Here is a 14,588-nt window from a genome sequence, read left to right as displayed (position 1 = left end):
CTTTCTAGGGGGTAATCAAGTTCAAGCTACAGCTTCTCCGAGGGAGTTGGTGGAATCTGACAGGGATTTCGGTATTTGGTTAGGCCAATGTCATGTGTCTAGCCCCACGGAGCTCGATTTTTCATTTTCGCTCCAAGGTCAAGATCACAAGGTCACGAAATTTAGAAAAGTCGAATTTTGATGGTTTTATTACATTGTTCGCTTCCAGATAGTGTTACATATTTATGTGAATGTATGTGGATTACCATTCAGGTCTTTGCTTATCCGTGTGTAGTATATTAAGGGTTGTTGTGATTGGAGGGTCAGGAGCCCTTCGGAACCAGTGGCCGGAAACGGAAGTGGCCGGAAACGGAAGAAGAAAAGACGAGGAGAGAAAAAGGACGGGGATTCTTTTTCCTCGCCCCGCGACGACAGGAGGTGGAATCGACCTTGCGCTGCGAGGAAAACAGCGGCGTTCCGAAAACCGTTTGGCGAGAGAGGAGTTACCTGGACGCGTAACTACCTGTTGACACGTGAAGTCCCCGTGAGTTCGTGCACGGAACCAAGCGGTCGTACGTTGGGCCGCGCGCGCGTTGCAAACCGCGCCGGGTTCGCCCCGTCTACAAGGACGCGTACGGGTCGCACGTTGAGCCTCGCTCGCGTTGCAAACCGCGTTTTGGTTTTGCCCCGTTGCTTGGCAAGGAGGCGCGCTGCAACAGCTGTCCCCGGTACGAGACGGCACGTTGGAGCACGTCCGCCCGGGGTTCGTTCAACCGCCCGAGTGCGGTGACGGTGACTATCCTCTTGGTCAAGAGGGGCCCAGAGACATTGTGCGGGACCGAGACCAAAAGGGTTTCGTGAGTACTCACCGGGACACACATGTATAAGATGGCCATCTTAATCATAGGGAATTGATTGGGAATTGGGAATTGGTGAGGAGTATGTATTGTTGATTGCTCGGGGAAAATCTCCGTGGTTGTGTCATTGAAATATTGTTGATGGTTGTGTCATTGAAATTGTTTGGTATCATTACCCTTGAAATATATCCTTGAACGTCAGTTGTCTCTTGGGTGAAATTCATATGGCTTGCGTGGCGAAAGCGCATATATAATACAGCTTTCTGGCGAAGTACCTCTCACGGTCCGGGGGTCACTGAGACCAGGTATTCACCGAGGGGACCACGTAACCAGAATTGGGGGCTCGTCCAAATTACGATTTGCGGTTTCGCAATTGGGTCTACGTCCGGGATTTAAAATTGTATAAAATAATAAAATAATAATATTTTTTATTAATTAAAATTTATTAATTAATTATTAATTGGTAAAATTTTTTTTGAGAAATTGGGGAAAGTCTTGGGTGAAGGTTAACAGGTGTTAACGATAGGCACCATGGCGTTTGTGGCACAGAACTTTGGGGTAACACCGAGTGAGGCACAGTTCCGAGCGTTGCTAAAGTCGGACCTCTTGAAATTGGCCAAACATTTTAACTTGGAGGTCCGAACTAATTTGAGGAAGGCAGAGTTGCAGGCCACGGTGATACAATCTATGGTGGGATTAGGAAAATGGGACGAGTTAGCCTGGGAGTGGCTACCCGAAGAACCAGAAGACGTTGAGCTCCGGAAACTGGAGTTGCAGTTACGGAGCCAGGAACGGATTAAAGAAGAAGAAAGGAAAGCAGAAGAGAGGAGAGAAGAGAAGCAAGCAGAGGAAAGGAGAGTGGAACGAGAACTCCAGGAAAGGTTAAAAGAAGAAGAAAGGAAAGCAGAAAAGGAAAGAGCAGAAGAAGAAAGGAAAGCAGAAGCGAGGAGAGAAGAGAAACAAGCAGAGGAAAGGAGAGTGGAACGAGAACTCCAGGAAAGGTTAGCAGAAGAAGAAAGGAAAGCAGAAGCGAGGAGAGAAGAGAAACAAGCAGAGGAAAGGAGAGTGGAACGAGAACTCCAGGAAAGGTTAGAAGGGAGAAAAGCAGAGGAGAGAAAAGCGGAAAGGGAATTAAAGGAACGTGACATGGAGCTTCAGCAAGAATTCAAATTCAAGGAGCTGGAGTTAAGGAGAGAACGGGGAGAGGCACCACCCTTGCTGACGGGGTCGACACCTAACCAGAAAACCTGGGATGTGGGCAGACATGTGAGGCTGGTTCCACCGTTCAGTGAAAAAGAAGTCGCGAAATTTTTTCCACACTTGGAGAAAGTGGCTCGACAATTAAACTGGCCGGAGGAGGCCTGGACCATACTCGTGCAAAGTGTGCTGGTGGGGAAAGCTCAGGAAATTTATTCGGCGCTACCAATGGACCAATGTGCAGATTATGAGGTACTGAAGAAGCACATCCTCAAGGCCTATGAGTTGGTTCCGGAAGCTTACAGGCAAAAATTCAGGAATGCCAGGAAGAGGGAGAGTGAGACCCATGTGGAGTTTGCCAGAGTGAAAGAAAACATGTTTGATCGGTGGTGTGAGTCAAAAGGAGTCGGGAAAGACTTCGAGAAATTGCGGGACTTGATCCTGGTGGAGGAATTCCAGCAGTGTGTCCACGAGGACATCAAAGTGTACCTGCAGGAAAAGAAGGTACCAAAGTTGTGGGACGCAGCCACCATGGCAGATGATTATGCCTTAACCCACCGAATAGGGGTCCACGAACCTAACTCCTCGCCTAGATCTCCGCAGGGGAGGTGGGGAACAGCAGGTGCGGAGAACGACCATACATGGCGGCGGCCTCGAGAGGATTATGGGGACAACTATGATACCCCACCGGTTCGAAATCGGAGGGATGAGGGCCCAAGACAAACTTATAGTTCGGGGGGCCCGAGGCAGACCACGAGTTTTTCCTCCGGGCCTACTTGTGCTTTTTGCAAGAAACCTGGACACTTGATGTCCAGTTGTTACCGCAGGAAAAGCGAAGACCCAGAGCGGAGTCCGACTACTACGACTCCAAACGCAATGGCCATTGTGAGAAATCGCCATCAAAAGGGTTACCAACCCTTTATTTCAGAGGGGTTTGTGTCACGGGATGGAGCCTCGACTAACCGGAAACCGGTTAGGATATTGAGGGACACAGGGGCACATCAATCTTTAATGCTTGAAGGCATTTTGCCATGGTCCGAGGAGACGGCAACGGGGGATAGTGTTCGTTTACAGGGGATCGGGGGCGGTGTTAGTGCTCCCCTTCATGTCATCCATTTGGAGTCCGATTTGGTGTCAGGACCGGTCACCGTCGGTTTACAAGCCACGCTTCCTGTAGAGGGGGTATCTGTGGTTATTGGGAATGATTTGGCCGGGGGTCAAGTTTATGGTAACCTGAGGGTTGGTAAAGAGCCCAGCAGGGAAAATAACGCCACACCAGCTCGGGATGGCGACAAAAGTGCCAAGTTATTTGTAGGGGGACTGAACTTCAAAACAGAGGAAGAAGTTCTGACCTCTGTCTTCAACAGATATGGGCCGCTGGTGGAAGTGCGGTTGGTAAGAGACTGGGAAACGCAACAGTCAAGAGGGTTCGGCTTTGTCACGTTTGCCAGCACAAAAGACGCCAGAGAGGCAGAGAAGAATTGGAATGGCAAGGATTTGGAGGGTCGGACCATAACAGTAGGGAAGGCATTTCGTAGGCGTCGAGAGGTCTACAGGAGAGGACAACTGGGCGGTAGTTTTCGTGGTGGCCGAGAAGGAGACCGCTATTCATGGGACTACAGGGACCAGTGGTCCCACCATAATTATTAGGGAAGTTCTGAAAAGTTGAAGCACTGAAGGCGGCGGAGCCGCCGAGCCAAGATTCCTACACTAATTAACCGTGAACGCCGTTCCTAAAGGCGTCCAGGCAGGGAACTTTTATGCACGGACTAACCGTGAACTCCACGTTCCTCAAGGCGCCCATGTAGAGAACTTTCCTGCACGGACTAACCGTGAACTCCGCGTTCCTAAAGGCATCCATGTAGTGAATACTCGGCTTGGCCTCCCGGAAAAAGTGCTATCGAGTTGCCTAACTTTGGATCTTGGATCAACCCCTTAACCTTCATTCCCAAGAAACTGACGGTCAAAGTCAGAGGGTCATGAGAGGGAGTTTGATTTGGCAGGGACAATGTCGTTGTTGGTACTTAGTCCAGAGGGAGTAATCTGGAGGGTTGAGGGATCTGGTTTGTTTCTCCAAATTGGCCGGCAAAGAAAGTTTTCGCTGGGTTCAAACTTTCTTTCTTGAAGGGGGGGAGTGTTACATATTTATGTGAATGTATGTGGATTACCATTCAGGTCTTTGCTTATCCGTGTGTAGTATATTAAGGGTTGTTGTGATTGGAGGGTCAGGAGCCCTTCGGAACCAGTGGCCGGAAACGGAAGTGGCCGGAAACGGAAGAAGAAAAGACGAGGAGAGAAAAAGGACGGGGATTCTTTTTCCTCGCCCCGCGACGACAGGAGGTGGAATCGACCTTGCGCTGCGAGGAAAACAGCGGCGTTCCGAAAACCGTTTGGCGAGAGAGGAGTTACCTGGACGCGTAACTACCTGTTGACACGTGAAGTCCCCGTGAGTTCGTGCACGGAACCAAGCGGTCGTACGTTGGGCCGCGCGCGCGTTGCAAACCGCGCCGGGTTCGCCCCGTCTACAAGGCCGCGTACGGGTCGCACGTCGAACCTCGCACGCGGTGAAAAACCGCGTTTGGGTTTCGCCCCGTCTACAAGGACGCGTACGGGTCGCACGTTGAGCCTCGCTCGCGTTGCAAACCGCGTTTTGGTTTTGCCCCGTTGCTTGGCAAGGAGGCGCGCTGCAACAGCTGTCCCCGGTACGAGACGGCACGTTGGAGCACGTCCGCCCGGGGTTCGTTCAACCGCCCGAGTGCGGTGGCGGTGACTATCCTCTTGGTCAAGAGGGGCCCAGAGACATTGTGCGGGACCGAGACCAAAAGGGTTTCGTGAGTACTCACCGGGACACACATGTATAAGATGGCCATCTTAATCATAGGGAATTGATTGGGAATTGGGAATTGGTGAGGATTATGTATTGTTGATTGCTCGGGGAAAATCTCCGTGGTTGTGTCATTGAAATATTGTTGATGGTTGTGTCATTGAAATTGTTTGGTATCATTACCCTTGAAATATATCCTTGAACGTCAGTTGTCTCTTGGGTGAAATTCATATGGCTTGCGTGGCGAAAGCGCATATATAATACAGCTTTCTGGCGAAGTTCCTCTCACGGTCCGGGGGTCACTGAGACCAGGTATTCACCGAGGGGACCACGTAACAATAGGGTGAAATGTCGTACATGCTTTTATATTATCACATACATAATGAAATACAAGTTTTCCAACAAATTTCAGAATCTTTGACCTTTGACCTTTGAAGGTCACAAAGGTCAAATTTTCAAAGTTGTCGGAATCAAACCGAATTTTCGGTATTGTGTAGTTAACTAACCTCATAACTGATTATACATTATTTTCTATCATTTCAACGTCAGTAACCTTCGTTTTGGCATTTCAAGGTCACAAAGGTCAAATTTTCAAAGTTGTCAGAATCAAACCGAATTTTCGGTATTGTGTAGCTAACTAGTCTCATAACAGGTAAATACATTCCTGTTTATATATTTTCAATGTCGGTTTTGATCTTTGTCATTGAATACCGCTCGCTCGTGAACCATCGTCGTCTCCTGACTTGTATGTTTTATAATTGGTTGCCACTTTATTACCCTCGCCAGAGGAGAAGGTATTGCATTTGAGTCTGTCTGTTTGTTAGTCTGTTTGTTTGTTTGTCCGCACAGAATAAATATGATTTTCTCTGCAACCGTTGGTCCGATTGACAGGAAATTTTCACCATACTCCACCTGCAGAATTTTTAAATTATAAATATGACGTCATATGTCACGTGGTATGGCCGCCATCTTGGAAAAACCAAAAAACTTTGCACCTCTATATCTCAGAAAGCGCTGCATCTTACTATAATTCACCAAATGTCCGTCCGTCCGTTCAAAGGTACCGCAAAAACGGCGGAACCGATCGCAACGATATTTTGGTTGGGTAATCCTGGGACCTTCTGGAGTAAAATAGGCTATGTTGTTTTTCCAATTTTCCAATTTTCCAGTTTTTCCAAACACGATGGAATAATATTTACCGATATGAACAGTGATGTGCTTTTGTTGAAATTCTACGTACCAGGAGAGAGTAGATCGACCCCTGACGAACTCTTCCTATATAAAAGTGCGGCTCCGAAGTAACACGGCAGCGTGTGCAAAGCGACTGAGAAACAGGTGTAGCGGCCGCTTCCATGTTAGATTCGGCGCGCACTCTTCACACATAAACGTGTGCGACTGAGAAAGACGTGTAGCGGCCGCTTCCGTTTTGCAGAATTCAATCTTTTTTCAAAATGGGCGCCATGTACTGTTTAGATTTTGATGATTTGCGTGTGATATTATTTAACGGATGTTTATATGAATCGTTTAAAATAAAAAAAGCCTTCAATTTCTGATATTTTGCCTTTTCATTTGGGCCTACAAATTGAAGCCCCGCCCATCGGGTACCGATGCTATTATAAAAAATGGAGACATGGCTCATTGTAAAGAACTCTCCATGGGGAATAAAATAGGTTAATGATTATGTCATTGGTGCCTCCCTTATGACGTCATAATTCGACAAGTACAAAACGTCATCCGATGAAGATGAAATTTCTTGAGCATAATCTAGAGATAAATTGATGGAGAAAAAAATAACGCTGACGTCATTGGTCACGTGGTTTGGCCGCCATATTTGTTTTAAGACAAAAGCCTTAAAAACCACTGAAAACACGTCCTGTCGAGGGTCTGCAATCTCTGATTACTCTTTCTTCTTGCATTATTGTATTTTACTTGTTGAATTCATCAATTGTGAACCTCGCCTCAATTCGGCCTTTGGGCATGATGGAAGTGGAATTGAAATAAACCTTTATTATTATTATTATCATAGTAATAAACAATACACAACAGCAAAATTCAAAAGTCTAAACCAAAAAACGGTGTGGCACTGCTGCAAACACACGTGATGTGGCCATTGCTGCATAGGCCCGAAACCAATGGCCAATTAGCAATGGTTTTAATGAAATTCCCTTTACACACCAAATTTCCCACTATTATCCCTTCATCCTCTGAATATTCATGGGATATTAGATTCTTCGTTCCCCACGATGTTCCACTGGAGTCTCGAAATCACACGCTTCCATAAGCTTCATTGCTCGTCAGCAAAGCGAAGCGAACATTACCCCCTGAAAGTGATATCACCAGAAACACATACGGTGATAAGCTGAATACGCAAAGGCTCTGATAGAATGGCAGCACAAGGCCGAATTAGCATTGATTTTGTTAGATAATTTGAACGATCTTATTGTTTGCTTATCCAGTTTGTTATGTGGGTGATGCGTTACATTCCTTTAATGAAAGAAACTCTTACTCGTGTATCGGCTTATTCATGTTGACTGGGTCCTCATACTGGAGGGATTCATAGAGGGACACCACCGACCCGTGTCTGTGGCCTCCCCCATCTTGCATCATATGTTGACTGTGTTGATGCCACTCTTCCAATCTAGTACTGTAAGCATTTCTTCACCCCTTCCACACTAATGCATTTGTAAAATTTGCTATATAAAGTGATCACTAACTGATGATTTGCTATATAATGTGATTCAGAACATGTAGCCCGACATGTAAATGTTGATCTCAATCCCAGTACCATCATAACAATTTTTTAGTACCGGTAAGTACATTTATCATTTTATCGGTCGAGATATAGTAGACCAAAGAGATGCAATGTCAGATCAAGTTTGTAGCAGCAATTGCTCAAAGTTCTGTCATCCCACCTCTGGAACAAACTCCCTCACTCTCTTCAATCCCACTCCTCCCTCCAGGTCTTTAAAACGGCTGTTCACCACCATCTCTTATCTTCCCCCATCCAAGACCTTGATCTTTTCTACTCCCGCTAATTTCACCCCAAATCCACTTTTTTTAAATACCAACTTCTTTCCTGGAAGTCGTTGGTGTCTTTGTGTTTTATACTTCTCCCACCCCCCTCCCCCTGCCCACGCCTCCTCCCCCCAAGCGCTCTCCCTCCCACACATCTCCCGATGTCCCTGCTCTCAAATGTTGTGTTTATGTGCTTCCCCTTCTCTCCCCATCTTGTCTACCGCTCCCCTTTTTATATACTTTGTTTGTTTGTCTGTTTGATTTGTTTGTGTGATAAATGTTAGCTCTTTCACAAGCCTCGATTATGTATCCAAAAAAATAATAATAATAATAATCGCAGGTGCTTTCTTGATTTTACCTCCGACGGTTCTCATTCTTCGGTCTATGTCAAGCTGGATCCGTCATCGGGAATGTCAGAATCGGCATTGGTTACCTTGCACGTCCACTTCCTTTGTGGCTCAAACTGATACAGCAAAATCGTAAATTAATTTGCAGTATTCGATGTAAAAAGCGTTAACAAAACCGTATTCACAATTGAATTGTCAACTAATTATTTAAATCAAATGATATAATCATGTTTGAAATATATAGTAGTTAATCTCAAGTTATCGTGACATGAAGTTAATCTGAAGTGACTGTGGTTTTTTTTTTATGCATCGTCAACGTAGTCGCCGGAGGAATGTTATAATTTCAGGTTGTCCGTCTGTTCGTGTGTCCGTGATGGGTTTTTCGTTGCCACGATAACTTAAGAACGACTGAAGGGATACGAGTCAAACTATGTATCATGATGTAAAGATGAACTTCTAATATTATGGAGGTCACAAGGTCAAAGGTCAGAGGTTCCATTTGCTAATAATTCGGTTACTGCACTGACTTGTGAACCAGTGATGGGATTTTGGCCAAACCTGGTATAAGTATATATTGTGATGCAATGATGAACTGATTAGATTTTGGAGTGAAGAGGTCAAAGGTCAGAGGTCATGTTAAGTAAAATTTATGTTGCCACGCCAACTTGTGAATCAGTGATGGGATTTTGAGCAAATTTGGTATGAGTATATATGATGCAAAGATGAACTGATTGGGTTTCGGCATCAAGATGTCAAGGATCAGAGGTCATGTCAGGTGAATGACTGAAGGAATCCAAGTCGAACTTGCTACAAGTATGTATAATAATGTAAAGATAAACTGATTGGATGATGGGGTCAGAGGTCCCGTTTTGTAGAAATTCTGTTAACACAAGCGAAGGTTGCATTGTATGCCTCCATTATAAATCGCAATTGCTTGCATACAGTGCATTCAGAAAGTATTCAGACCCCTTCACTTTTTTCACATTTTGTTATGTTGCAGCCTTATGCTGAAATCGTTTAAATTCATTTTTTCCCTCATCAATCTGCACTCAACACCCCATAATGACAGAGAGAAAACAGGATTTTAGAAAGTTTTGCAAATTTATTTTTAAAAAAAACTGAAATATCACATTTACATAAGTATTCAGACCCTTAACTCTGTACTTAGTTGAAGCACCTTTGGCAGCGATTACAGCCGCGTGTCTTCTTGGGTATGACGCGACAAGCTTTGCACACCTGGATTTGGGGATTTTCTGCCATTATTCTCTGCAGATCCTCTCAAGCTCTGTCAGGTTGGTTAGGGACCGTCGGTGGACAGCCATTTTCAGGTCTCTCCAGAGATGTTCGATTGGGTTCAAGTCAGGGCTCTGGCTGGGCCACTCAAGGACCTTCACAGAGTTGTCCCTAAGCCACTCCTGCATTGTCTTGGCTGTGTGCTAGAGTCATCGTCCTGTTGGAAGGTGAACCTTCGGCCCATTCTGAGGTCCTGAGTGCTCTGTTTCAGGTTTTCATTAAGGATATCTCTGTACTTTGCTCCGTTCATTGTTCCCTCAACCCTGACCAGTCCCCCAGTCCCTGCTGCTGAAAAACACCCCCACAGCATGATGCTGCCACCACCATGCTTCACCGTTGGGATGGTATTGGGCAGGTGATGAGCGGTGACTGGTTTCCTCCAGACATGACGCTTAGAATTGAGGCCAAAGAGTTCAATCTTGGTTTCATCAGACCACAGAATCTTGTTTATCACAGTCTGAGAGTCCTTTTGGTGCTTTTTTGCAAACTCCAACCGGGCTTTCATGTGTCTTTCACTGAGGAGAGGCTTCCGTCTGGCCACTCTGCCATAAAGCCCAGATCGGTGGAGTGTTGCAGTGATGGTTGTCCTTCTGGAAGTTTCTCCCATCTCCACACAGGATCTCTGGGGCTCAGCCAGAGTGACCATTGGGTTCTTGGTCACCTCTCTTACCAAGGCCCTTTACCCCCCGATTGCTCAGTTTGGCCGGGCGGCCAGCTCTAGGAAGGGTCCTGGTTGTTTCAAACTTCTTCCATTTAAGAATTATGGAGGCGACTGTGCTCTTCGGAACCTTCAATGCAGCAGATATTTTTTTGTAGGCTTCCCCAGACCTGTGCCTCGACACATTCCTGTCTCTGAGCTCTGCAGGCAGTTCCTTCGACCTCACGGCTTGGTTTTTGCTCTGATATGCATTGTCAGCTGTGAGACCTTATATAGACAGGTGTGTACCTTTCCAAATCATGTCCAATCAATTGAATTTACCACAGGTGGACTCCAATCAAGGTGTAGAAACATCTCAAAGATGATCAAGAGAAATGGGAGGCACCTGAGCTAAATTTCAAGTGTCATATCAAAGGGTCTGAATACTTATGTCAATGTGATATTTCAGTTTTTTATTTTTAATAAATTTGCAAAACTTTCTAAAATCCTGTTTTCTCTTTGTCATTATGGGGTATTGAGTGTGGATTGATGAGGGAAAAAATGAATTTAAACGATTTCAGCATAAGGCTGCAACATAACAAAATGTGAAAAAAGTGAAGGGGTCTGAATACTTTATGAATGCACTGTATGTAAGTTATCCAGCCATGTTTGAATGGGACACTGAATGCCACGTCACTGCCGCCTTTGATATCATTTTTCAGCTCTTGCATTCGCTTCTGGCCTGGCTACCACCGTTGTCGTCATCAACACATTGAAAGCTGGAGATCATGTCATCTGCATGCACGATGTTTATGGAGGTAATTTCTAAAGGACACCAACTTGTCTGCATTGCTAACTTGTCTGCATTGTTAGTGAATGTGTAATGATGAAGGCGATTTGCAGGATAGCTAACTCACGCTTTTGAGCTTCTTATCCGAGTTAAATTCCTGACCCGACTACAAACTGTTGTTTCTGAAATTATAGAAACTAATATGTTTCTGAAATGTCCGTCGCATGGTATATGCAGCTGGGGACCTGTTTTCCAGAATTGGTTTCTGCTGGTAAATGTTAGATATCCCAGAGTGTCTTTTGCAAAGAATAGATTGTCCTTGACACCCCTGACTAAATTCCAAATTGTTGCCAGAACTATCCCTGCTTGGGAAGGCAATGACAAGTCCACCTGCATTTCCTCTCCCGGGGAGCTGCTCCAGCAGTCTCTGACTCCCTGGGAAGGTACCGGATGAATCGATCCATCCAATAGATGTAACATACAGAAGGTGGAAAGTATCCATCATACTCGTACTAAAGGCCATGAAGCATGATTTTGATTGTTTTGACAATATAACAAGCCTTGACGTACATTGTTTCTGTGCCGTCACTGTAGCCTAGAACATTACTCCATCATCTGCCGCCTCCCATTGTTATGTTGGACATGGGATTGCTCTGGTAGTGCATCCCCGAGTTGATTCAGCTTTTTTTGTGGTTTTAATGCAACCCCCAGCCCCTGTCATGATAACTGTCCAAAATGTACCTGGACATATAAAGTCCCAGGATACCCATTATTGACATCACACCATGCAATCCCATAAATTGAGCAAACTGTTGAAAGGCTTTGGTTGCAGATTCTGTTCCATGGCTTTCCATCGAATACCTCGCAAGATGAACTTCATGAATGCCTGAGCAACAGTTCAACCAACGTTTCAATACTTCCGCCACCGAAGGTGGATGAAGGTTATGTTTTCACCCCTGTATGTCTGTTTCTTTGTCTGTTTGTCTGTCTGTCTGCGAGCAGCATATCCCAAAAAGTTATGGGACGGTTCGGATGAAACCTGGTGGACAGGTTGGGTTTGTGACGAGTACAAATTGATTCGATTTTCTTGAAGTTACGGACACTATTAATTTTTTAAGTCATTCTTTACATTTGGCAGATAGGGGCAAAACGATCTATTATAGCACAATATCTCAAAACATTGTGGACGGATTATGAGAAAACTTGTGGGATGGGTTTGCTAGTTGAGAAGAACATGCAATTCCATCTTGTTTCTGGTGCGGAACCAGATCCGGCCTATCACTGGGATACAAAACGTAAACTGTTTAGCCTGGCTGAGGTATGCTATCGACCTAGTGCCGTTCTAGTTTAGTTGTGTTTGCTTGTTTTCTTTGCACTCCTGAACTCCTGGACGGAATGGGTTGAAAGCCACGATTTTACAACGTCAACTTCTAGGCAAACCAATGCGGACAGCCTTGCAATGCTGCCATACATACTGTATTCAATTTTTTGTCCTGAAATTTCACCAAACAAGTAAATGCTTTACAAGTCGATGCTCGCAGAACGCTTTAGGCCTCGATTAGCTGCACAAATAGTGATGAATGTGCGAGCTACGCTGTACCACAATGACATTACTTGGACCCTCTACTCTCATCGCCCATTTAAATGGGACTGTGCTTTTCATTGTGATAGCAACCCAGTACGTACTTCTTTGTTCCTCCTTGCAATTGGTCACATGGTTCTCTCTGATCTTAAGGTGGATCTTGTTGGTTTGCCAGATCGATAGTCTGCCTCTTCTTCTTCTTCTTCATCATCAGTATCGTCTACTTGGGGATGGCTAGGATGGTTGAAATCATCCTTAAGGAGGTGCCACATTTTGTCAGCTGATTTTATCATTCCTAATTGGAATTCCATTGGCTCTATCCCCTGAAACATGATGTTGTGAAACTGTTCCCCGAATACTGCTTGTTGATAACATTCAGTTATGCACATTAGGCTTACGTGTGGGGAAATTCTCGCTGACTGGAAAAGGACGTCCTTCGACTTTCCTTAGGATATAGCTTCTCATCTAATGGGATGAAACATTCACATGCTCTTGTTTTTTTTTTCACAGGCACAAATCGTTACTTCCAGAAAGTTGTTCAAAACTTTGGTGTGGAAATATCATTCGTGGATTGCACAAATGTGGAAAATCTCAAGGCAGCAATAAGGCCCACGACAAAGGTAAGAAAACCCCTTGGGATAATTAAACAATGATATACAACAGCATTTCCGTGTGATTATTAAGCCACAACAGTGGGGGCTAGCGGCTAGGGTGCCGGCTTAGGATCCTAGGATCCTGGGTTCGAATCCCGGTCGATCGCTGAATTAACGCCAGGGGGGTTGACTCAGCCTGTCATCCTTCCGAGGTCGGCAAATTGAGTACCAGTTCACTGGTAATTCCCTGTTTGTCATAAAGGCGGCAAAAAGGGTTGGCGTCAGGAAGGGCATCCGGCCGTAAAACATTGCTTCAAAAAGGGGACTGAAAAACAACAACCACGGTTCCCGAAAAAGGCCAACCCCTGCTTTGCAGGGAAAAATGGCCTCTAAAGGTGGTTTTATATAACAGTAAAAAAAAAATATATATATATATTTTGTTATGATCAAACGGAATGTTTATTACACTGCGCTCGCGAAGCTTAAAGCAGGGTTAGGCATTCGCCTGCATACATACATGTGTACGTGTGGCATACGTGTCTGAATTTTTTAAATTAATTTTCTCGGCAACCGTTGGTCCGATTGACACTAAATTACACCATAGGAGCGCATCCTTCTGTCGATTTTTTAATGATAATTATGACGTCATAGGTCACGTGGTACAGGCGCCATCTTCGAAAAACGTTTCACCTCTCTCTATATCTCCAAACCGCTCCACGGATAAAATTGAAACGTGGCTCATTGTAAAGAACTCCGCACGGGGAATAAGCGTTGTTGACGATGAAGTCATTGATGCCTTAATTATGACATCATAAATTGACAGGGCAATGCTCAGTCTGATCAGTTTGTAATTCATTGAGCATGATCTACGCAGCAATTACATTAGAGGATATAAATTTATGATGTAATCACTCACGTGGTCTGGCAGCCATGTTGGAACAAAGAAAAAAACCCTTCAAAAACAGAACAGTTTGCTTGCACCAATTAAGTTGACTGCGCAGGGTAAGTATTCTATGAACACCGTCTATTGTTTGTTGGATTAATTATTTGAAAGGAACATAATGCACACGCATGATTGTGGAAAGAAGCCAGAACAAAAGGCCACGCAAGTTTAGCAACTTATGAAACACAAACTTGATTCCAATCAAAACGATTCAATAGATTGACATATTGACTTGTAAAGATTCTATTTATCACAATCTCGATTGTCACTTTCGTTTGACGACTGTTCATTTACAATCAATTTGCTCTTTCTGGGTTTGTAACTGTTAGTGTTGGAAAATCCTGCATTATGAACACTAGGGCGTGCCCGTACGTGGGTGCAAAAAAACATGCGTGCAAACAACAACAACAAAAAAAAACTTTGAAACCACGTGGCAGTAACGACCACAGAACCCCCCCCCCCCCTCTATTTACATGAAATGGTTTGGTCCATTCGCAAAGCCAAAGCGAACGGCTTGCGAGTACGGTGACC

General features: G+C 44.9%; 1 protein-coding gene across 2 annotated transcripts in view; it reads left to right on the top strand.

Moving 5' to 3' along the window:
* Positions 1–14,588, top strand: part of CTH (cystathionine gamma-lyase) — a 79,987-nt gene that overhangs the window by 36,918 nt on the left and 28,481 nt on the right. For both annotated transcript variants that reach the window (XM_068110733.2, XM_068110742.2), the window contains 2 exons: positions 10,872–10,967; positions 13,032–13,141. In XM_068110733.2, the coding sequence (XP_067966834.1) occupies positions 10,872–10,967; positions 13,032–13,141 (206 nt within the window). The remainder of the gene's footprint in view (positions 1–10,871; positions 10,968–13,031; positions 13,142–14,588) is intronic.

The sequence above is a fragment of the Myxine glutinosa genome, chromosome 1 (genome assembly GCF_964187855.1).
Source record: "Myxine glutinosa chromosome 1, kmMyxGlut1.1, whole genome shotgun sequence".
NCBI lineage: Eukaryota > Metazoa > Chordata > Myxini > Myxiniformes > Myxinidae > Myxine > Myxine glutinosa.
The sequence above is the reverse complement of the archived record's forward strand: the minus strand, read 5'-3'. Positions and strand labels throughout refer to the sequence as shown.